A 25,490-nucleotide genomic window follows, 5' to 3' on the forward strand; every position below is an offset into this window, starting at 1 on the left:
TCCCTGGAGCACTTAGGCCAGAATTGAAGCCATGCTTGTCTAGATTATGAGAGAAAGTCTCCCTCTGAACTACTCATACCCCCAAAGTAAAATTTCCCACATTGGTAATTTTATTGGTATTTATACTAAATTTACCTTTGAGGAGGATTTGGTGAGTTTTAATTTTAGTAAATGATGCAGCTTATGCTAAGTGTCATAAAAACCCAGCCCCGACACAGTATCTGGCACACAATGGGCACTCATTTCATCAAACGAATGAATAAAAATGAAAGTACTAAGGAGTTTCCTTAAGCGCTTGTTGATTTAGGCCAGAACACCGTCTCTTTCCATCAGTCACTCCACCGGTACTTTCCCACCCACGTGCCCATCCTGGCAAAACTCATCTCCTTAAGCTCCATGTGAAAAGGGCTCTCAGCTTTTATCTCAAGAGGATTAAGCCTCTAAGAATGTCCATTCAGCCTCTCATTCTTTTGACACCAATTCTCTTGGTCAAGCTGTGTTGAAAGTGGTTGCCTGACTATGCCATTTCTCACTGATATTCTTTGGCAAGCTGAAATATTCCAGGTCAGACTGAGGTACGTCCATTTAGAAGCTCTGTGGGAGGTCAGCCTAGATTTGCAGGGTGCTCCTGGGGCTGTGGGCAGGGCTTCCCCAAACATCATGGCTTGAGTTTTGCATCAGATTGGGAAAAGGCTGGGAATACACGATGGCCGCATTGTCACCGGTGGCTAGATTTATCCTGGGAGAGAAAACTGCAGTGACAACTGAGGACTGTGGAGTCCAGTGGCAAAGCACTTCTGCTCCTCAGGCTTTCCTGAGACTGCGCCTCACCATTTCTGTCCCGGAAATGCACAGTCAGTCAGGATGCCTTACCTGCTGTGCCTGGGGAAGGGAGCCCAGGGAAGCACTGTGTGCCGCTGGGTTGGCCCTGGCCCCGTCTCTGTGGCAGGGGTCCAGCTGCTCATGACAGCAGAGAACTCCTCACGCAGGACGTTGCAGGCTGGTGGGGCCTGTTTAACGTGGTCATAGAGGAATGGAAGGCGCCTTTCTGAAGAGCTCTTGATTGGGTGCTTTCAAGGAGATGAACTCAGAAGTGCCTGAGAAATTCTCTTCAGTGGTTACACAGCAGAATCCCATGTGGAGCTTTAAAACAGACCCACACCCCAGCCACACCCTGGACCGGGTGCCCCAGAACCTCCAGGCCTGAGCCCCAGGCATCAGTCTTGTGTACCACACCAGGTGACTCCCCGGGTTTGAGAACCATGGAGCAGGGGATCTCAAAGCCGAAAGAGCCCTTGTAGGTCATAGTGTGAAACACCCTTATTTTATGCAAGAGACTTGAGTGGAGAGAGGGGAGAGGTTGGGCTTTAGATATTTCAGTACAATCAGGGGTCAGGGAGGGTATGATTTCCCTAGGGCTGCTGTGGCAAAGTGCCACGAGCTTAGAACCAGAGAAATGTTTTCTCTCACAGTTGTGGATGCTAGAAGTCCAAAATCAAAGTGGCAGCAGGGCCCTCTGAAGGCTCCGAGGAGCATCCTTCCTGGCCTGTGGCAGCCTCTGGTGGCTCCTGGTTTGTGGCAGCACGACTCCAGTCTCTGCCTTCGTCCTCACGTTGCCGCCGCCTGTGTCTCTGTGTCCTCTTCCCAGCAGGACAGCAGTCATTGGATTTAGAGCCCAGTGTAAATCCAGGATGAGTTCATCTTGAGATCCTTAGCTAATTACATCTGCAAAGATCCTGTTTACAGATAAGGTCACATGCTGAGGTTCTGGATGGTCGTGAATTTGGGGTACAGGGGGTGGGGAGGGATTTCTTTGTATTTCACACTGCCGGCTTCTGGTTCGTCATGTACAGTGATTGTTCCTGGCCCTGCTATAAATGATGATGAGGAGGAGGAGGATATTACTGTCTTTATTTCCAAATCTTCTCATTTTATAAATCACTGAGTACAAATTGCTAGAAAGTTGCTTTTAAAGACTATTTAATTATGCCATTAAGATACAGCTTCCTGATCAAAATTACTCAAAAGTTAAAGATTCCATGACCTTGAGAGTTGAAATTTCACCTCCCATGGCTGAGCAGTGTTACATGGTTATGAATTTTCATGTGAAGTAGTATCAGCAAAACTGTTTCAGTTCAGTTTTTGAACATTCATTAAAGGTCAGTTACAAGCCTGGCACTTACTTGCAGGTGTAATTGTTGAATTGCCCCATAGAAATTCAGAATGTGATGGAAACATCTATTTCCTGAAGCATCTCCAGGCAGCTCATCTGAACGGGGAGCGTTTCCCTTCTCCGTGCATCTGCCCTCCCTGTGTGAGGACGGAGGAAACCTGGACAAGAGGCTCCCAGGCCCAGGATTGCTGGTAGAGTCGTGGTTACCGCAGAAAGTCTAGATATGAAAAGTAATTCCGGTTATAGAGCCAGCCTGTGTGCCTCTCACGTTCACCTAGACGTGTGGCTCTTTTTTTTTTTTTAATTTATTTATTTTTGGCTGCGTTGGGTCTTTGTTGCTGCGCGCAGGCTTTCTCTAGTTGCGGTGCGCAGGCTTCTCATTGCGGTGGCTTCTCGTGTTGTGGAGCACGGGCTCTAGGCGCGTGGGCTTCAGTAGTTGTGGCACATGGGCTCAGTAGTTGTGGCTCACGGCCTCAGTAGCTGTGGCACACGGACTTAGTTGCTCTGCAGCATGTGGGATCTTCCCAGACCAGGGATCGAACCCGTGTCCCTTATATTGGCAGGTGGATTCTTAACCACTGCGCCACCAGGGAAGTCCCGTGTGGCATTTTTTTTTTTAATTCCTAAACATAAGATGAGTCTTCTGTATTTTCAGAATTGTGAAAGCACCCTTAGCCTAATAGTTTCTTGTTTTAATTTGAGTAGATTGCTAGACAAGTGATTTCTGGGTTTTAAGTAATAGTATTTACCTTTAGAATTAATTTTAGAGTTACATCCCACAATTTTTGTTTTATTTTGCAAAGACAACTGGGTTTGCTCCATCAGCAACACATCTAGTGCAGTGTGAATGAAAAATTGGCATGGGTGCAGAAATACATGAAAAGCGTTAGCCCTGGGAAACTCGTGGGCAGAAACTATTTTTCGAATTTAAGTTTAGAATTTCTGCATGCTTCCTACAGGAATCAGTTATCCTTCCTGACTCAGAGATGCCCAGTTCTTTGTCGGTTCAGGGTTGCTTTTCTAGCTGTAGTATGGCATTGTTTGCATCTCCTTTTGTTATTCCCTCTCTTCTTTTCTTCACCAGGGATTTCTGCGAAAGCCAGGCCAGCCAGGCCGAGCCTCTGCCTTGGAGACGGAGACACCCCTCAGAGGCTGGGGAAACACGTGTTTATCTGGCTCTTGTAATGGGTTGTTAAAAGCACTTGTTCGCCAGATATTTTCTTTTTCTTTTTATTTGGTAGATTTAGAAGTATTTTAGCAGGTGTACATTTGCATATAAAAGAGAATGAAAGATAAGAAGTTGAGGCTTTTTCTTTCTCTCCTCAGCATCATCGCTCTCCTGCCTCCCTTTATTCAGCACATTTTCATTTTCTTTCTCTGTTCCCATTTTCTAGACAAAATGCATATCAAAAAGAAAAAAAAATCTCGGTGATCCATCACCACTTGGCAGGAAGATAGGTGATGGGGTTCAGCCAGCTTGTGTAACAGAGTAAGGAAAAATGTATTTCTCTTGTTGTGTCGTCAGTCTGGAATTGATAGCTAAGGGTAGATTTTCACCCCTGGACCCCTTGCCTTATTTTGTATTTTCAGCCGCAGTAGTTTCTACTTTTGAAACTCAGTCTTGACGCAGCTTTGAATGTGTAATGGAAGCCTGACTGAGCAGCCCAGAGCTGGAAACTTGCGCCTGCGTGTACACTACTTCTGTGTGCGCCAGAGCATCTAGTTGAAAATCATTGTATTCTTAGAAATGCTTGTTTTATCTAATTGTTTGCACTACTCAGTTTTTTTCTGAGGGTTTGACATTACTAACGGGAGGAAGTATTTCTCTGGAGTTCTGAGTCACAGGCTACAAAGTGAAGCCTTAAGGGGCCACCCAGTCCTCAAATTTGCAGACTTATGGTGTCCCTGCAGTTAAGACACAGGTCTTTTCACCTTGGAAATATTGAGATATTACCCTCGTCCCGACCTTGTTTACAGCAGGCCAACTGGAACCTCCAGCTTTATTCCTTTCGCTCCCCTGTCTGTTCACTCATTCATTTAACAACTGAATTTGCAGGGCTACGCCATGCGGCTTTCAGCCACTTGATTCCTCACTGCCCTTCTTCCTTCCAGAAAAGTCTGGGCCTGAAGTGCCACAGACTTCAACTCTGTGGCTTTGCTTTATGCCGTTGGTGTCCTGGCCAAGTCTTCTAGGCTGTTCCAGGAGAATGTCTGAATTGTTTGAGCAAAAAGTATACTCTTGCTTCCAAAAATTCTGGAATCTGGTCCGTTTGATACAGCGCCCTAGCAATCTCCAGACAGCTGTTGCAGCCTCCTTGATCCTATGTCCCGGGCTATGTCAGCTCTTTTAGCGGAGAAAGCTATCCTTAACATCTAGCTTGTATCCCTTGGCTGAAGTTTTTCTCTTGAGTGTTCTTGTGCCACATTCAGTGGACACAGAAAAAATTGCTCACCGCTGTCTAGTTTCAAGGTTGCAAGTATGTTCTGTGTGGCCTGTGCAGTGTTTTAATTTTTTTTTAAGCCAGAAATCTGGCAAGACTAGGCCCGCTTTCCCGGCTGGCAGCAGTCGGCCGTGGCCACAGAACAGCTGTCCCCTCCGGACAGGGCGTGAGCTCTCCCGCCCCTCCTACCGCTCCCATCTGGCCAGAGTCACGTGTGTGGTCCTGCCGGGCCCCAGAGAGTGTCTGCACTGACAGTCCTGCCCTGTCCTCTCTGCTGCAGAATCTGTGTACTTGAACCCCTCTTCCCTTGTTTCTCCACAGGCTGTGTAGCCTGTAACCTCTCCTGATCATTTTTTTAACCAAACCTTGATTTTGTTTTTCCTTTCTGGGTCATCTCTCAGTTCTTCGTCTGCTGTTTTGTGCAGCTCTTCTGACTAAAGTAACAGTGAATAAGGGTATCCGGTGCTGTGGGAGAACGACTCCAGTCCTGAGCGTCTGCTCCAACCCCTCCGGCTGCTTTGGGGTCGCTGGTCCTGCCTCAGTTAGTGTTTGTTCCTCCAAGGGAGTGCACGTAATCCTTTCACCTTTTAAACCTCACTCTGCGCTGAAACCATTAGAGGAAGCGTGCACTGGAGGTGGGGGAAGGCGATGTGCCCGGCGGTCCTCAGCTGGATCGTGCCAACCCTTGATTACTCGGGTCAGGGCCGCCACATCCCACATAAAAACTGTCCGGACGGCCGCCAGTGACTCTGCTTGGAGAAGGACCACAGGAGGTTTAAGGATCAAGTGCCCGTGAGGAGCCGGGCGTGGGAAGGGGGGGGGTGGGGGCTCTGGCTGCGTGGGCGGGAGAGATGAGCTTTCTCCCTCCAAACTGTTGTACCGTTGAAAGCAGACTGAGGCAGCCTGGACGGGCAGCCCAGTGAGAGAGTCCGAGTCCTTCGAGAAGGACGGGCAGGCCCCAGTGTGGGAGACATGTGGAGCTGATTTCCGAGCGCTAGGATGGCCCCTGGGCGGGGGTGACTCGCTGCCCGGTCCTCCCTTCCAGGCTCACACCAGAGATGAGATACATTCCGTCTTGTATTTGGACAGAATACTTAATCCCCCACCCCCAATCTGAAATCACCTCACAGCTACTAACCTGATATTTTGCACAAAAATCCTCTCCTGAAAATAAATAGCACATGTTTTCTTGGTTTCTGAGAAGCCTGAGAGCTGGCTTACTGGAGTCAAATGATTTCCCTTCAGATGGTGGACAGCAGAGCCCAGCTCCAGCTTCCAGCCACCAGGAGCCTTTGTTCATCAAGAAGCAGCTCTCCTTTCTCTCTTTCTCTCCCCTCTTTCCCCGCTTTCTTCCTTCATTTCTCTTTAAAAAAATTTCTTTCTATCTTTTGCTATCTTTTCCTTGACCAAATAAGTTTCACTGAATGCAGAAATAGCACATGGTCATTAAAATCTGGACTTGTATCCTAAAAGCTGAAAGTCTTTTTGGCTGATCTTTATAAAATAAAAACAAAACCGCATTTTCATCTGTTTTACAGTGATTCTTTACCTTTTTAGAATTCAGACACTCCACCTTTGATTTTATTAATACCTTACCCCCTCAACAGATTACCTGACAATGAATGTGAGGTGATAAGGTTGTTAGGATTAATCGGAGAGTGTTATGATGCACTCCTGTCGAGCCACCCTGGGACACTGGGATTAACCTACAGCAAGAAACACTTTGTATCCCAGGCCACTTCCCCCCACACACACAGATGTTACACAAAACAATACTTTCCCCTCGTGCGTGTACTGCATCTGGTGTTTTCTTTATTAAAGTTTTCAAACTATCAGTGCTAGTTCCAATGGACACTGATTTCACAGTCCAGCAATGTTAAAAAATGTTGCCTTAGGATTTATTATTTTCAGAGTTAAGAGTCCCTGATCTGTGCATATTTTAATTACATAGCATTTACTACTCAAAAATATGATGCTCATTTTAAATACTTATTTTTTATCTTGACTGATTCTCAGTAGGGCAAGGTAAGTTATATTTTTCTCCTTCAGCATGATGGTAGTTTTAACCAGTAATAACGGGCCTTGTAGTTCAGTTCTTAAACTGAACCAGCAAGCACAGGAATGCAGCCTATGGCCAGCCCCTGGAGCTGACAGGGGAATCCTTTAGTTAGTGGCCATGTTGAGAGTGTGGCCATGGGTGCTGTTTTGCTGTGTCTCTGCTAAAACTCTAACTCTGCATCCTCTGCTTCACCCAGGAGTCTTTGAGACCTGAGGCAATGGGGAAGCTTGTGTCCCTCAGTTCCTTCACGGGACCCTTATTTAGTATCCTTCCCAACAGTCTTCCCCACTTTAACTTAGAGCAGGGCTAAGGGCTCTGTTGATTGTTTCCTTTGACACATAAAAGTTTTTAAGTTTGCTGTAGTCCTGTTTGCCTTTATTAAGTGTGCTTTTGGTGTTGTATCCAAGAAATCACTGCCAAATGTGATATCCTAAAGCTTTTCTCCTGCGTTTTCTGCTAGGAACTTAATAGTTTTAGGTCTTATATTTAAGTCTTTAATCCTTTCTGAGTTGATTTTTGTGTATGATGTAAGGTAAGGGCCCAAATTCATTCTTTTGCCTGTGGGTATCTTGTTACCTGGGACTTTTTCTCATATATAGAAACGAAAGCCTACCAGATGCTGAAACAGTCTACCCTTCAGGACAGTGCACACCAAGCTGAAGATGGATTCCAGAAGGCCGAGGCCTCTGCATCACTGTCAGGTAAGCAGGGCGGACAAGCCAGTATCTGGGAGATCCAGGGCTACGGCCAGGGCTGTGTACAGGGAAGTGTTATGATGTGCTCCTGTCGGAGGTTTCTGGAGTTTGCTTTGTAACAGGTTGTCACCATCTCAGAATGAGCCAGTACTTTTTGAGTCCTTAATGAACAGGAGTTTGGAAGAAGCTTCCCTCCAGGGTGTGTGCTGGCGATGGCCTTACAGGCCCTTGGGTTCTGCCTGACGTGTCACAATGGTACCTTGTCGCTAAGCACCACAGACACCCCAAATTCTTTCCCTTCCCACCTTTTCCCAGTTTGTTAATCAGTAGTGGGGAGTGTCATCTGGGCTACCTCCCTTGCCTGAATGATGGGGGATTTGGGGTTCTTCAAATGAAAAGACTGTAAATCCCAGTAAGAGCTCAATTTTAAGCTTAAATGTAGTTCCTTCAATTTAGGATTTTTGTTTCAATTGTAATCTTCTTAGTTTTCTTATACGTTATTATCGTATTTTTATTATTTTTCAGTTGTTTTTACTTTATCACACTTTTTTCCTTTTTTTTTTTTTTTTTGGTATAAGTCACCTCAACTCCCTTTGTGAAAGTAAACGGATTAATAACAGAAGGAAGTATACTTTAACGACTTGCTTTTTTTTTTTTCTTTTTTTTGGGGGGCTGTCCTGCGTAGCTTGTGGGATCTTAGTTCCCCAAACAGGGATCAAACCCAGGCCCACAGCAGTGAAAGCACCGAGTCCTAACCACTGGACTGTCAGGGAACTCCCTCTAATTTTTTTTTATTATTATTGATTAATTTATTTTTGGCTGTGTTGGGTCTTTGTTGCTGCACGCGGACTTTCTCTAGTTGCGGCGAGCAGGGGCAACTCTTCATTGCAGTGTGTGGGCTTCTCATTGCAGTGGCTTCTCTTTGTTGCAGAGCACGGTCTCTAGGACCGTGGGCTTCAGTAGTTTTGGCTCGCAGGCTCAGTAGTTGTGGCGCACGTGCTTAGTTGCTCTGCGGCATGTAGGATCTTCCCGGACCAGGGCTCGAACCCATGTCCCCTGCGTTGGCAGGAGGATTCTTAACCACTGTGCCACCAGGGAAGTCCCCGCTCTAGTTTTTATATAAACCACCACGCTGGGATTTTACCTATCAGAATGAATTTCTCCTATTAGAATGAATTTCACCTATCAGAATGATTTCACCTATCAGAATGATTTCTTAATATCACATAATTCCCAGTCCGTATTCAGATTTCTCAATTGTCTCAAAGGTGTCTTCATCAGACAGACATTTTTTTGAGGGAGATATTTATGGTACATCAGACTTAGCTGTCTGTCTTTGGAAAGCTATTTCCTAGATAATATTAGTGTTAGAATTAGTTACTGCAAAATTCAGTTATTTGGGTTGTTGTGAGGATTCAGTGAGCCAGTGCAGGTTAAATGCCCAACACAGTGCCTGGTAGAGAAAAGCCCCCGGGGAGGGCTGGCCATGTTGGTGGTGGTGGTGATTTGAACTCCGCAAACATGAGACATTGTAGTTTGTTGAGGTATAAACAGGCTTCTGCCCCAGTGGAGGTCTGCATCACTGTAGAAAGATACAGCCCTATTCACTGTTTGCTTTTCATCACTTTCTTCACATTTGAATCACAGAACCAGAATCCAGAGGGATCTCAGAAAGTATTTATCCAACCCCCTCCCTCATTTTACAAATTACCCAAGAGAGTAATGCCTCTTTTGGAGCATTACAACCCATTAGCAGGCATACGTGGTTTGGAAGGTAACTCTACAGATGTGATTTTGGTAAGTATATTTTGAATGGCTAATAGGACAGGCTCAAACAATGAGTAAATTTGACATAAGTTGTAGTCCCTTGGATGTGTATCAAAAATTATAGTGCTATTAATATGCTAATGATTGGGCTTCCCTGGTGGCGCAGTGGTTGAGAGTCCGCCTGCTGATGCAGGGGACACGGGTTCGTGCCCCCGTCTGGGAAGATCTCACATGCCGCGGAGCGGCTGGGCCCGTGACCCATGGCCGCTGAGCCTGCGCGTCTGGAGCCTGTGCTCCGCGACGGGAGAGGCCACAACAGTGAGAGGCCCGCGTACCGCAAAAAAATAAAAAATAAAAAAATATGCTAATGATTAACATACGAGTTTGTTCATATGACGTGATCCACACAACACGGGTTGTACAGCCAAGCACCCCTCGATTCGGTTCCCATCCTCCACACTCAAAATCATAGCGTGTGCTTTGTAAGACATTGGGATCCTCGAAGTGCTCCTGGTAGTGTTGGCTGGCATTGAAGTTAGATGCTGGCTCTGGAGTTTATTGTGCATTCAGTCACACATCACGTTTCCATTCTCGCCCTCACCCTGACCCTAGGGACTTCTCTGAGCTCCCACGAGAAGCAGGCGGTGGGTGGGAGGGCCACGTGCCCGGTGTGGAACGTCACACACTGTCACACACTGAACGCAGAGCCACCCCAGATATAACCATGGATGAGGAGGCACGTGGCTCATCTCCTGTGTCAGGCGCCAGATCTCTTGTCTCCACACCTGTCTCTAAGGAAGCCACTTTGTTTTCATGTCTGAAAAGACCTGGTCCCCTTAAGCGGGTGCAGACCCTGTAGGGACCGAACATGGACACATTGTTAAGAGAACCACTTTGCTTCAGAGGTTATGAGCAGGCACGCAGGTTACAGGTTAGGAATGCAGTAGGTGCCTTTCGAGGCGATGCTTATGCACCCTCTATCCGCGATCTAGTTTGACTGCCAGTTAAGAATCAGACTTGTAGCAGAAACGTCCAAGGTGAGGATGCCCAGGAGGCAGAGGTCAGGGATCGCCCGCAAGCTGGGAGCACTGTGGGGTGGTCTGGTTCCCCAGGCTCCAGGGAAAGGGGGTGGACTGTGCATCTTCCCCATCAGCCCTTTCAGGCTAGTTAAGGAGTAGCCTCGATGGTTTTCAGTGGACGTTCATTCTCCTCCGTGAGAGGGAAAAAGAGAGGATTTGGCAGAGGGGCTTAAAGGCGGGTGGGCGGTAATGTCATCCAGAGGTGTCAGTTGCTTCTGAGACTGGCTCCCAGTTCCTGTTAGCTCGGTGAGCCAGCGCTGCCCCCGTGTTACAACAACTCGAATTATCCAGAGCTTAGTGCCACGGTGGAGACCCATGTGCTCACACACACATCATGGCCATTTAAAATGGTGCTCTTTGAATGATTTTACTTTTTACGTACTCTGTGTAACTATCACGGGAAGCCGCCCCCTTCCTTTCCGTGTCATTCCCTGCCTCAGAAGCCCCTCGCTTTCTGTGAACAGCTCTTCCTCTGTTGATGTTTGTTTTACAAGTTATCGTGAGGCCGCTTCTGCATTCACTGCGTTGGCCACGCTCACTCTCCACGCTTGTGCTTGTCACAGGTTTGAATATTGGCAGCGGTACATTCAAGACAAAGACAACTCACAAGATCTCTTCAGAAGCGAGTTTCTCGTCTAGCGAAGGCAGTCCTTTGTCAAGGTAAAGTCGTGCAAGCCGTTCTGAATAGCGGCAGCAAGACGGGAGGTGTCACTCCTCAGGGAATTGAGCGCTGGCTGCAGATGATTTTGCTGTGACTCGATGGAAGGTTAGGGTTGAGGTTTCTGTTTATCTGAGATGACAGTGGAAACTTTAGTCTACCTTTGAAAATATTTGCGCCAGAGCCAAGTATTGTTTTGCAGCTGTTGTTTCCTTGGTTTAAGACTCAATTGACACCTCAGTGAACCACAAATTAGCGTCTACAGCTGCTCGCAGTAGGGCTGCTTAGAAACCACACAATGGAGGGTGTCGGAGAGGGCAGAGAGAAAGAGCCAGGCCTTAAAAGAAATAAAGTGGCCTGTTTCTTCTTTCTGAGACCGCAGAGATATATACAAGCAATTGCTGGATATTTGTTTTTGTATTCCTCTTTTTTACCAAGTATTTGGGCTGGACTATTCTTTCCCTCTCTGATACCTTCTTGCTTATTTTCAAATGTGAAAATTTATCTTTTCACATTTGTTAAACTGTAGCACTCCTTGTAAGTTTTTGGAGCAGTGATAAGTGAGTCGTGTGCTAGATGTGTCATCAACATAAAATACTGGTCGTGCAATGGCACTGAGTCACTTAGGAAGAATTTGTGGATGGGAGTAGAAGCAGTTGTCTGATACATACCTACCTTTCCGCTTTGGGCTAAATAGCATTTAAAACAACACAAGCTTGCCTTTTGTAATAACATTTCCCCTCAAAAGATGTCCTGTAAATGATTGCATTACATTCGAATTAACTGCTCGCCCTGATGAAATTTTAAAACAGGAACTTTACGTTTGTAATGTCCCGTAAGATAAAATTATTTGTTCAGAAATGTGGTATTTTTACAGTGAAAAAAAATCTCATTTTCATTTCTATTTTGAAAAACACTACAGTATTTTTAGGACCTGGATATATTTAAATGAGACTGGTTTTCTGATATTAAGTTCTTTTAGAAACCTGGTGTGTTCAATTTTAGGGAATCCACTCATTTAATTTTTAGAAATTATTATCTTTAATATCTTTCATCTCTGTTTTTGAAGGAAGTGAGAGATAATGAATTATGGGACAGGAAGAGTATTAAAGTATTATATTTTTATGATTATATTATAAATTCAAGTTCTGGGTCTCCTGAAAGAAATTTTAAAAGATAATAAATTCTACAGGTAGTTTTTAGGGTTTAATGGCACCATTTGGCTTAATAATACATCCCTTTAGGTTTTCAAGATTGTTAGAAGTGTTTATTTTCTTTATATTTTAGAGGCACTAAAAAAGCCAATTCTTCTTAAACTTTTTTATATATATATATATGTGTGTGTGTGTGTGTATATATATTCTTGGAGTAATGTTTAAACACATTTAGAAAGCAGTTGGATTCTGTAGAACATTTTCTCAGTCTGATCATTTGACATTTCACATCTTGCATCTATATTTCATTATAAAATCAAACTCCTTTCCCTTTCAGTTTTAGGCAGGAGCCTTTTGTTATTACTGTTGTTTCTGCATGAAATTAATTTCCTAAATTATAAGTAATCACATCATCCCCTTTCCGGAAAAATAAAAGAGGCCTTCAGGGGACCCTTGGGTTCTCGACAGTTGATAATAATCCAGAGATGAAAGTTCTGGGCATGGAGTGTGTGGGTTTGGCGCGCTGTTTGCCATGGTTGGTTCTTGTGCTGGGTTTGGTGTTCATACGCCGCCTTAGGCTTTTGAGAGCCCCGGGCTTGCTGTTTGTGCCTGGATTCACTGAAATTTCTTAGAGGCTTACATTTAAGGATCCCACTTACTGCAGTCACTCCTCGTGCTTTATTGCTTTTACAAGTGGTCTCGAAACCCAGTACTTGAGAATAAACGTAACAGTGCAGTGCTGCTGTAGCACTTTTAAAAATTCTTCTTTGCTCTATTTTGTCAGTGAGCTGATGAGCAACCTCAAAAAAAAAAAAAAAAAAAAAAGACCCTGCTGGACCTTAAAAAAAAAAAAAAATGGCTTCCTCTGATGTCCTAGAGACAATAATTATGATGTGCTAGTTAAGCCCAAACTACAGCTGAGGGATTTTACTTTAAAGCAGCGGCTTGGGCGCAAAAATGCATTTATAGCTCTTTGTCTGCACCTCATTATGTGTGGGCCTGATTCATTAAGTAATTGGTTTGCAGTTGTTTACATGAGTATTAAGGCCTTCCTTTCAGCCGCCTTTGAGAGATACATTGTGCAAATGTTGCCTGTGATGAATGCAGAATGAGGACCAGAGGGTCCGTCCTATTGGCTAAACAGTGCACTCTGTTGAAAAGCCAGAGAAAGGGATTGGGTGCTGCTTTGCATAGCAATGACTTTCTTAATAAGCGTTACAGATTAATACACACAAGCTATAAAAGATGCAAAGAGATACTCTTAGCACATTTATCCATGCTCATTTCATTGTGATGGTGGTGGGGTCCCCGTGCTTTCATATTCCGTTTTCCAGAGCAGCGGCTTCAGTGCATGAGCCGTAATAGAATCCGATGTTTATTGTATTATAAACCACGGGCAAGTAGGCAGATAGGCAACAGTTTATTATTAAAGATTCTTTCAGTGTAAATCTTTTTCTACCATTGTATTTGCCTCAGCAAAATGATTTTGTGGTTGAGTGGGGATGAAAGGCATAATGTACGAAGGAGTGAGTCCTAATAGGAAGCTGTTCTCTGAGTAAAGACCACTTGTTCCCTTTTGTTGAGAGGTGCATGCCAGAGCTTCCTCTCCTCTGCAAACACTGTCTCGCCCCACCTTCCCCAGGAAGTTGTTTTCACTCTCCCGGATCCATTTAGTCAACAGAGAGCGTATTTTAACCGCCTGCCATGTAACTGTGGTTTACTGCTTGGATTGAGATAACGTTTTACCAAAAGAAAAAGATGTGTGCTTGCAACATAATTGCCTGGGGAAAAGGTAGCAGAAGTCACCCAGCTACCGCACCCTGGCAGGGCCGCTGGTGGCATTTGGTGCCAGCCCTGCAGCCATGGAAGTGGCCAGCGGAGGGCACCAGGCGGCAGCTGCTGCTCTGGTGCGGCCGTCCTGTCTCTTCTTGCCTGATCCTGTGCCGCTTCCCCTGGGATGATAAGGTGATCACAAGGAACGAGTAGTCCAGAGGAATAAGAGTGAGGTTTTTCTGGAAGTCCTTTATGTTCTGGTATAAAAGCCCCGGTCTCTGTCTCTGGTTTAGCAAAGCTAAATTCTCCATAAATTCTACCAAAGTAGCAGCTCCCTAAACATTCCACGTTTCTTGTCATAAGCCCGCCTACTTTATTTTTTCCACACAGCACGAAAGAACAGTCTTTGCTTGATTGGCTGAAGGGAAGGAGTAAAGAAGTTGACCCCTAAAAAATGGCATCTGCTGCAGGGCCCCTGGTTGACCATCAGAGGGCACTCAGACTTTGTCAAATTAAAGCTGTCTCAGACCGGTCTGCCTCTTAACACTTAAAATTGAGGATTTACAGGGATTTGTTGGCACACTGATTGGGAATTTTTATTTTCTTTCCGAATATTTTTTTTTTTTTTGCCTTGTGCTTTTCAGAAACACGTCTTTTTTTGAGGAAAATTCTAGCTGAAGATGCTGTGTGAGACATTTTAATACTGATTTTAGCTTAGTCAAAATCATTAAACTTACAGAATTCAGAGTGTAGAGACCACATCTTCTCATAAGTTAGTTATTCTTTTCAGGCTTATGGTAAGACTCTAGAACTGCAAGGGCTCTTCCCTCTGGGGCCCTTCCTCATCGCCCCCGACACCATAGGCCATGCTCTTGGTAGGACCCTCAAAAGCTCATTGCCAAACTTGACGGACGTGGCCTCAAAGCCACAAAAAGTTGATTATGTTTGTTAATGGGCTGTAGATATTTTTTTCTTTCAAAAATATGTTACTGACCATGAGGTTGAGAGTCTGTGTTACTAACCTTAGAACATCCCGCGGCTCTGAGGAGCTCCTGTGGCCCACCTCCCTGGGTCCCTGTGCTCACCCGACAGCCTCCGTCACCCCTCACAGAGCACGCTGCCTCCTGAGCCCTGGTGTGACTTAATGATGAGTCTCCTAGGAACCATAGGTTTTCCATGCCTCACTTTTGTCTCTACTTGCTGGCCCCACAAAGCAAACCTGAATCCTGGCAGACATCCTTGCCACCTAATTTTGTACTTATGTTGACCGTGTAGCCTATTTCTAGCGATATTATTAGCCTTTTGTTAATATAAAATGAATAGTTGAGGGACTTCCCTGGTGGTCCAGTGGTAAAGAATCTGCCTTCCAATCCAGGGGACGCGGGTTCGATCCCTGGCCGGGGAACGAAGATCCCACATGCCGCAGGGCAGCTAAGCCCACACGCCACGACTACTGAGCTCGCACACTGCAACGGAAAATCCCGCATGTTGCAACTAAGACCTGACACAGCCAAAACTAAAAACAAAATAAAAATTAAAAAAATTTTAAAAATTTAATGAATAGTCAACACTTAATTTTGACTCTTTCTCTAGTACCCATGTCAGCAGGATCACATCCTAGGTGTTCACTAGGTGCTGTGCTTAGAATAAAGCCTGCTGTTAAGACCCCAGCAGACCATAACTTCTTATGTGTAGCAAGGATGAGAGCAAAAGTGATTTTGATGAGAGTTGTCCTTACCTGTCTGTCCTAATCCCTTATCAATAGCAAGGGAATTTATAAACAGCATCGAAAACTGAGATGGTTTGATGGACAGACAGAGAAGACATGTGACAGAGCCAGTGTGGCAAAATGTCGACAGGGAGCATCTCACTGGTGGGCACATGGTGGTCACTGTGCAGAGCGGGAGGTGCCACACCTCCCAGGACACTGCGCAGAGACGGTGCCCCGTGAATGAGACCAGCAGAGCATGCTCACGCCTTAATTTAATCAGTTATCTGTGGTGTCTTACCTGAAAGTGGTTTGTTTGGAAATAGGACCTCCAGACTAATTGTAAAGTTCTAGGGAAAAAACTAAAACTCTGCTCTCTTGGATTCCAGGAGTCGCCCACGAGCAGGCCGGGGAGGGTGGGCTCCCTGGCTTGCTGCCGGGCTTCAGGTGGTGGCAGCGCTTTATGAAGGCCTCGGCAGCCCTGGCCCTGGGCCTCTTCCTGGTTCTGTGCAGCCTGCAGGCTGAGAGAGGTTTTATGTTTTTTAATGGTTGGGAAAAATCCAAAGAAGAATAATGCTGCACGATACCTGAAAGTTATATGAAATTCAAGTTGCAGTGTCTCTGAGTGACGTTTGCTTGTAACAAAGCCACATCCGCTAGTTCACATATTGTCCGTGGCTGTTTTCGTGCAGCAGAATAGTTATGACAGAGACCACAACACCTGAACCACTTACTCACTGGCTCTCTACAGCTCACCTTCGCTGCCTCTGCCTTACACAATGGAGGTGTGACGTCCACGCTGTCAGGGAAGGTCAGGCAGTCGGAGTCCAAGCACATCTAATAGAGCACAGGGACCATGCCCCGTGGCTTATAACCTGAACTCTCGCATCCTTATGCTTTCAGAAGTGCGTTTGGTTTGGGTTCTCTCTCATTTATGATAATAGCTAAACAAGTTGGCTCTGTCTACTCCGAGATCTCACACCATCCGCTTTGGCCTTAACTTAGCTTCAGACATTAGGTGTGACCTGGAGAAAGAAATATTGACCCTACAAGTCGATGTGTAATAAAAATCAACCTCGCACTGCAGTGTCACATCGACTAGCAGAGATGATTTCCCAAAGGGAAAAATACTTCCCCTAAGGGGTGAGGATGGCATCGGAAACACCTGGAAGCATTTTCCACCTTCCTCAGGGTTGAACACATGCGTTTAGTTCTGAAACATGTTTCTGGGAAGACACTTGAACAACCTGATCTGAACTCAGATAGAAGTAAAAACATGCAAATTAAATAATCTAATATCAAATGTTGATCACGTGCCTTTAGGCAAGGTCCTATGCTTAGGCTCATCTATTCCTTCCACACATATCACTGAGCACCTACTAAGTGCAGAGCACCGGGTACCCCGGGGACTGAAACTGGTACGGTGGCAGCTCTCGTAGAGCTGACAGCCTAAGGGCAGTCACATGTCAGTTAGTGACAGAAATGGCTGTGAAGTAGCAAATTCAGTGAGGACTTGGGGGTTGAGGGTGGGGTGTGGGGGAGGCTACAGCAGGAGGCCCAACGAAGTCTGGGCATCAACCTTGGAGGCACTGTTCAGGGTTTAGTTCTTTTGCCAAAAGCAATAGGAAGGCACTGAAGAGTTTTCAGCAAGGAGGCAGAGGGGTCAGATTTGTGTTTCGAAAGCTCACCCTTGCTGCCGAGTGGAAAGTGGGTTGGAGGGGACAAGGTGGATGTGGTGTCACCAGTTAGGAGGCTGTTAGAAGGTCCAGGCAAGAGGTGCTGGTTTGGTCAACCAGGCGGTGGCAGTGCATAGGGGACGGGTGAGGACACTTGGAAGTGCTGGGAGGTAAACTTGGCAGGACCTAGGGGCTGATTGGGTGTGGGAGGGCAGAGGAATGGTGAGGGGTTGGGAGGGACTCGAGGCTTGGGGTGCCGTTAGCTGAGACAGGAGAAGGGCCCAGGTTTGGTGGAGGAGCTTGAGTTTGGCTGTGGATGGACATGTTGGCCGTGAGACTCTTTGGAGGCAGCCAAGTTGGAGCCAGCAGGTGAGCCCAGGACATGCATATGGAGCTCAGAGCAGGGGCCAGGCTGTAAGGACCTGGCATGTGCTCGCCTGCCTCTGTGCCCTTGCCTTGGGCCTGGCCTGGAAATCCTTTCCAGCTCTCACAGTAGAGTCCAGGGAGTGCATTGCTTCCTCTGGGATCCTGCAGCCACACCACCACCCGCCCCATCATCCACCTGTTCTCTCAGTCCTCCTGCCTGCCTTCTGCCTGCGGTGCTCCTGCCGTCTCCCCACAACCCCACGTGGCTCTTACTGTTTGAACGTCAGCTGGCAAACTAGTCTCTCTGCATCTTTACAGCATTGTTATGTCTGCCTACCCACCCTGCACTGAGCCTGGTGTCCTCATGAAGTGGGACCTGGATAGAGAGTAGACACAACCCACAATTGTGTTTTGTGTGTGTGTGTGTGTGTGTGGGTGTGCATGCACTCTTACAGAAGGTGGACTCAGGTTTACACTGTCAGCAGCCACCTGACTGGCGGCCTCCATGACAGTCAGCACTGGCTGTGGGGCCGTCCACTCTTCATGGAGAAATGGCATAGGCCACTAGTTGGTCACATCAGATAAACAGGCACTCACCAAGGAAAGCTGAAAGTGTTTCCTCTAAGATCAGGAACAAGACAAGGATGCCCACTCTTGCCACTTTTATTTAACATAGTATTGGAAATCCCAGCCACAGCAATCAGACAAGAAAAAGAAATAAAAGGAATCCAAATTGTAAAGGAAGAAGTAAAACTGTCACTCTTTGCAGACGACATAGTACTATACATAGAAAACCCTAAAGATGCCACCAGAAAACTACTAGAACGCATCAGTGAATTCAGTAAAGTTGAAGGATACAAAATTAATATACTGAAATTTGTTGCATTTCTATACAATAACAATGAACTATCAGAAATTAAGAAAACAATCCCATTTACCATTACATCAAAAATTATAAAATGCCTAGGAATAAACCTACCTAAGGAGATAAAAGACCTGTACTCAGAAAACTGTAAGATACTGATGAAAGAAATTGAAGACAATACAAGCATATGGAAAGATATACTGTGTTCATGAATTGGAAGAATTAATATTGTTAAAATGACCATAGTACCCAAGGCAATCTACAGGTTCAGTGCAATCTCTATCAAAATACCAAGGGCATTTTTCACAGAAATAGAACAAATAATTTTGAAATTCGTATGGGAACACAGAAGATCCCGAATAACCAAAACAATCTTGAGAAAGAAGAACAGAGCTGGAGGAATCACACTCCCTAACTACAAAGCTACAGTCATCAAAACAGTACATTACTGGCGTAAAAACAGACACATAGATCAATGGAACCGAATAGAGAGCCCAGAAATAAACCCACACATTTATGGTCAGTTAATCTATAGCAAAGGAGGCAAGAATATACAATGGAGAAAAGACCAGTCTTTTCAACAAGTGGTGCTGGAAAAGCTGGACAACCACATGTAAAACAATGAAATTAGAACATTCTCTAACATATACAAAAATAAACTCAAAATGGATTAAAGACCTCAATGTTAAGACCGGATACTATAAAACTGCAGCAGAAAACAGGCAGAACACGCTTTGACATAAATCGTAGCAATATTTTTTTGGATCTGTCTCCTAAAGCAAAGGAAATAAAAGCAAAAATAAACAAATGGAACCTAATTAAACTTAAAGCTTTTGTACAGCAAAGGAAACCATTGACAACATGAAAAGACAGCCTACAGACTGGGAGAAAATATTTGCTAATGATATGACTGATTAGCAGTTAATATCCAAAATATATAAACAGCTCATACAACTCAGTATCAACAAAACAACCTGATTAAAAAATGGGCAGAAGACCTGAATAGACATTTTTCAAATTTATTGAAGAAGACATAGAGATGGCCAACAAGCTCATGGAAAGATGCTCCACATTGCTAATTATTAGAGAAATGCAAATCAAAACCACAATGAGGTATCACCTCACACCGGTTAGAATGGCCATCATTAAGAAGACCATGAATAACAAGTATTGGCGAGGAGAAAAGGGAACCCTCCATACACAGTTGGTGGGAATGTAAATTGGTGCAGCCACTGTAGAAAACTGTATGGAGGTCTCTCAAAAAACTAAAAATAGAATTACCATATGACCCAGCAGTTCCACTCCTGGGGTATGTATCTGAAAGAAATGAAAACACTATTTGAAAAGACACATGCACCCCAGTGTTCATAGCAGCACTGTTTACAACAGCTAAGGTATGGGAGCAACCTAAGTGCCCATTAACAGATGAATGGATAAAGAAGATGTGGTGCATATATACACAATAGAATATTCCTCAGCCATAAAAAAGAATGAAATTTTGTCATTTGCAGCAACATGGGTGGGCTTAGAGGGTATTACACTAAGTGAAATAAGTCAGAGAAAGACAAATGCTGTATGATATCACTTATATGTGGAACCTAAAAAATACAACGAACTAGTGAGTGTCATAGAAAAAGAAACAGACTCACAGATATAGAGAACACTAATAAGGACCTACTGTATAGCACAGGGAACCCTACTCAATACTCTAATGTAATGACTATATGCGAAAAGAATCTAAAAAGGAATGGGTATATGTGTATGTATAACTGATTCACCTTGCTGTACAGCAGAAACTAACACAACGTTATAAATCAACTATACTCCAATAAAAATTAAAAAAAAAAAAACAGAGAACAAACTAGTGGTTACCAGTGCAGGGGGCTGGGGGGTGGGCGAGACAGGGGGAAGGGATTAAGAGGTACGGATACATTGTTCAACACAGGGAGTACAGCCAGTATTTTACAGTAACTATAAACGGAGTATAGCCTTTAAAAATTGTGAATCACCATGTTGTATACCTGTAACTTATATAATATTGCACATCAACTATATTTCAATCAAAACGAAGAAACAGCCACCAAGTTTAAAGGGAGCACTGACAGAGCACAGACTGCCTAGAAAATTATGCCTTCATGGAGCTTGTTTTACTGGAAAAAAAAATGTAAATTATGGCAGCTATGGCAAAAGGCAGATTTTCAAACCATAGGTTAGCCAGACTTGAGCCAAAGTGACAGAGATGTGTTCCCAGGGTTTCTTGCATCAGGAGGGCCAGGGTCCTGCCGAGAGAGCAGCAGTGCTGCTGCAGGATGTGTCCTCGTCTTTTCTCAGCGCTCTTCCCACCTAAAGGCTGGAATCTGCCTTCACGGAGTAATCTGCAAATGTAAATGGGAGGGAAAACTTCAACGGGAGTATGAGAAAAACATCAAAATGTCAAGCCATACACAAGTGACTGTTTCTTTTTTAACATCTCGTTGACCATTTAGGATGAACTTTAAAGAATTTAAGTGTAATAAGAAACTGGAATGGTGCTCCGAGAGGGCACTTCCATGCGCATGACAATTGTGAAAGCTCTGGAGAAGGTGACGCAGATGGACACAGTCTCCCGCAGAGCCAGTTTCTCGGTCCAGTGGGTTTAGTAAGCGAGTCACCCGGTGTTAGATGCGTCCCTGGACACTTGCACTTTCGTGTGTGTGACACACAGAAACCTAAACACAGGTGACAGGATTCTTGCATTTTTCTCTACCACTGAGTTAATACCCTTAATTAAGCAAACAGTTTATTCTGAACTCCTTGTTAAGCAGTTGAGAATCGTATCGCTGGCTTGACAAAGGTAAGTGTTGTAACCTCCTGGCCGACTTCTCCCTGTTCCTCAGACCCTCTGCTTTCAGCTTAGCTGGCAGCGCTGCGCTTTGCCTGCTCGGTGCGTGCCAGGACCTGCCTCCTGCCCTGGCGGCCTCCCCAGTGAGCACCCAGCGTGCGGCCCAATGTGCCCAGGACCCTCCCACCAGAGCATCCGCAGGGCTTTTTGCTTTTAAAACTGCATGGCACAGGGAGATCAGCTCGGTGCTTTGTGACCACCTAGAGGGGTGGGATAGGGAGGGTGGGAGGGAGGGAGATGCAAGAGGGAAGAGATATGGGAACATATGTATATGTATAACTGATTCACTTTGTTATAAAGCAGAAACTAACACACCATTGTAAAGCAATTAAACTCCAATAAAGATGTTAAAAAAAAAATCTTGGGGAGTAAATGTAAACCTTCTGGCCTCCCAGTGAGTAATGTGTGCTTCTTCCCTAATGCGCTCCTTGTAAAACTATTAGTCTGATTGTCTTTATTTTTTCAGGACTTAGGTTCTTTCTTTATTTTCCAGGCATGAAAACAAAAAGAAACTAGCTACCAATTTAAAGTCTAAAGGTAAGAGAAATAACCAGAGACCAGACTCTCATTTTGTGTTTTAGCTAAAAGGGTGGTTTGTGACGTGTGGTGTCAGGCACGCCTCGGGGCGGGCGGAGGCGCCTGCCTGTGCTCACGGGCCCTGCAGCTCTCCTGGGGGAGAACTGGGGGCCTCTGAGAACACGGGTGCCAGGGTCCGTGGTGCCCAGCGCTTTGATCTGCAGGTATGACTTTGCAGGGCATCCTGGCCTCCCCCCCCGCGCCCCCCCACTGCCATGTCTTCCACATGAAACGTCCTCACCTCTGTCCCCGTCCTCACTGCCACTGCCCGCAGGCACCCGCTGCTCTGACCTGAGGGCTCCTGCGGTAGCCCTCCCCCGCCCCTCCCCCGCCCTGGCCTCTGAATCCTCATCCAGACGCCTGCCTGCTGGGGAAGCAGGGCCAGCACCCCCGCCACCTGCAGGGTAGAGTCTGGAACGTCCCCTTGTGGTCTGGCCCGGCCCCTGCTCCCAGCCCTGTTCCTCTGAGGTCGCGTCCTCTCCTCGGTGGATCCAGCCGCAGCCAGCTTTCCCTGTGCTCTACCCTCGTACCTCTGTGCCTTCGCTCACACCCTTCCTTCTCTGTGACATTTCTGCTAGGGAGCTCCTATGTATCCCTCAACACCCTCCTTCCACACTGGCAGTGGCGTATCCCCTGCCGAGCTTGGGCCGCCCCTACTCCTGCCTCTGAAACCCTGTTCCCAGCCGGTCCGGTGGGACTTGGGGCTTGAGCATCCTCTGTCGCCGTGATCGGGCCATGTACTTACCCTCTCAGCCTCGGTAAGACACGTGTTTGTACTCACCTCGCCAGGCTGGTGCGAGGATTAGATGGGGTCACATCTCAGGAGTCATCGCAGCGGTGGCAGGCTGTGCCTTGTAGATACGGGGGTCGCAGGGGTGGTCAGTGTCGCAGGCGGTGGGCCCACCACACCCTGGCACTCCAGGCCGAGCCTGCAGCCTCCCTGTCGGGCAGCTTGCGGCTCCACCCGGGGGATTTTCTCTGGCCACAGGAGCCAGGAGCTCCAGGGAGTCGACGCCTGGTTGAGAATAACCCCCAGCCACTGAAGGGTGGGAGTTGGTGGATAAATAACCCCACTTCCTTGCTGGCTTTTGGGGCCATCTGAGGAGCGTTCTGTGGTCTCTCTGAGGCCCCGGCAGGACTGACCCCAGCGGTCCACTGCCAGCCCTGCTCCTGGTTAACACCCTCTCCGCCCCCCATCCTGCCCAGGGTCACCTCCCAAATGAACTGCGTGTACCCACGCCCTCGTCTCAGTGCAGACCTCACTGCTGTTCCTCCACCGTGTCCCTGTGCTGAGGAACAGAGGGAGCTCACGGCGAGGAGCAGTCAGGCAAGCTGTTACCGGGCCTGGTAGAGCACCCAGCCGCCCTGCCCCCATGTTCACCCTGGTTACAGATTCCCATCCTACAGTGGAGAGTTGGGCAGAAGGGAGGAGCAAGTGTTCTGCCATGAGTTCCCATCGCAGCACGAGGAGCACGCAGAAGTGAGTCGTTGCTGCAACACTGGCCTGCGGCCCGGGCCTGTCCGCTCAGGTGCACCACGCAGGGCCCCCAGGAGGCTCTTTGCGGGCCACGGCTGATTAAGCCGAGCTAATCAGACTGCAGAGATGCTGAACGGCTGTCTGGTTTTCTCTTCCAGCCTTCTGGGGCGAGTCTGACGACAGTAACTCAGAGATCGAAGCTGCCTTACGTCCTAGAAACCATAACACGTCCACCGATGATTTTGATGATTTTTATGACTTATAAGCTGTAACATCTGTTAGAAATAAAGTCTTTAAACAAACTAAACCCCTGTGTTCAGATGTGATGTTCAAAATAAACGTGTCCCTTTAAGTTTTCTAATTGTTTAATATGACAAGTTGGGACCATATTGTTATTCCAGTGAAATTTCATGACGTAACTACGAAATGGCATATTTGCTTTTACGTGTTATCAAAAAGCACAGTGATGAATACAATGCCCATCAAAATCCAGGTGGTTTCTTTGTAGAAATTGGCAAGCTAATTCTAAAATTCATATGGAAATTCAGGGGACCCAGAATAGCCAAAACAGTCTTGAAAAAGTTGGAGGACTCGCACTTCGCAGTTTTGCAACTTACTAAAATGCTGCGGTAATTAAGACAGTGTGGTACTGCATGAAATATTGATTTATATGTAATCTAGAATTGATGATCCAGAAATAAACTCTCACATTTATGGTCAGTTAATTTTCAGTAATGGTGCCAAGACCATTCAGTGGGGAAAGAATGGTATTTTTAACAGATGATGCTGGGATGACTGGACAGCCTCACGCAAAAGAATGCAGTTGGATCCCTACCTCACACTGTGTACAAACAGTAACCCAAAATGGGTCAAGGACCTCAGTGTAAGAGCTGAACAATCAAACTCTGAGAAGGAAACACAGGGGTAAAAACCCTTGTGACCTCGAATTAGGCAGTGGTTTCTTAGATAGTAAGACACCCAAAGCACTAACAACAGAGAAAAACACTCGTCAAGGTCATAAAAATACAGAACAGTCACAGATCAGAGGAGACAAAGGGGATGTGACAACTCAGTGAAATGGTGGGACCCTGGGTTGGATCCTTGAACCAGAAAAAAGGACATTAATGGAAAATTTGGTGAAATCCAAATAAAGTCTAGAGTTTAGTTGATAGTAATGTCCAGTGTTGGTTTCTAAGTTCTGACAAATGCACCACAGAAATGTGAGATAAGAGGAATGTACCATTAGGGGAAACTGAAACTGGGTGAAAGGTACATAAGAGCTCTCTGCATTATCTTTGCAAGTTCTGCAGTGACATTTGGGCGATACTCTTCCAAGCCTTTTCTATGTATATAAACCTTGTAAAAATTCCTGTAAACATTTCTAATTTTAATTCTAAATCTTACCAGGTTTAAATGATTTATATACCCACTAAAAAAACAAAAGAAGCCCTTCAGTCAGGACGCTCACTAGATATTGCCGGTGATGCTGATGGAGTATACAGAGTCCTGCCTCTGAACAGCCTCTCCTAGAGACCACATGCTGTGACCACTGGTGGTCAGAAGGAAGCCTGGTGCTGGCCTTCAGCACTAACGTGTCTTACACTGAATCGTGGTAGGTAGGGCAGGCCTGGGCCCCAGCGCTGTTAGCAGGCAGAACTTTCCAGCTAAACTTTAATGCATTTTTTTTCTTTTCAGTTACTTTCTGTTTATCTCCGGTGACCCTGGTTTAAAATGTAAAGAAGTGATATAAATTTTCCTTTTCAAATACATTTTAGGGGAAAGGAGATAACTGACTTTTAAAAAATAGACAAAGAGGGGATTTCCTGGTGGCGCAGTGGTTAAGAATCCGCCTGCCAAGGCAGGAGACATGGGTTCGAGCCCTGGTCCTGGAAGATCCCACGTGCCGCAGAGCAAATAAGCCAGTGCGCTACCACTACTGAGCCTGTGCTCTAGAGCCCGCGAGCCATAACTACTGCACCCTGTGCGCCTAGAGCCTGTGCTCTGCAACGAGAGAAGCCACCACAATGAGAAGCCCGTGCACCACACTAGAGAAAGCCCACGCGCAGCAACGAAGACCCAACACAGCCAAAAATAAATAAAATTTACATTAAAAAAATAAGTATATACAAAGAAAATGATAGT

General features: G+C 45.9%; 1 protein-coding gene across 4 annotated transcripts in view; it reads left to right on the forward strand.

The window, feature by feature from the left end:
* Nucleotides 1-23,706, forward strand: part of KIZ (kizuna centrosomal protein) — a 113,838-nt gene extending 90,132 nt beyond the window's left edge. The window contains exons 11-14 of one of the 4 annotated variants that reach the window (XM_022594206.3): nt 7,273-7,374; nt 10,778-10,874; nt 21,789-21,832; nt 23,507-23,680. In XM_022594206.3, coding sequence (XP_022449914.2) covers nt 7,273-7,374; nt 10,778-10,874; nt 21,789-21,832; nt 23,507-23,613 — 350 coding nt within the window. In that variant the 3' untranslated portion in view covers nt 23,614-23,680. Of the gene's footprint in view, nt 1-7,272; nt 7,375-10,777; nt 10,875-21,788; nt 21,833-23,506 lie in introns of those variants that run through there. The other 3 variants (XM_022594207.3, XM_089896514.1, XR_002647464.3) reach the window with 3 other exon arrangements.
* Nucleotides 23,707-25,490: the final 1,784 nt, after the last annotated feature.

Source organism: Delphinapterus leucas, chromosome 15 (genome assembly GCF_059928025.1).
Source record: "Delphinapterus leucas isolate spDelLeu-1000000601 "Yukka" chromosome 15, BTC_Dleu_Yukka2, whole genome shotgun sequence".
NCBI lineage: Eukaryota > Metazoa > Chordata > Mammalia > Artiodactyla > Monodontidae > Delphinapterus > Delphinapterus leucas.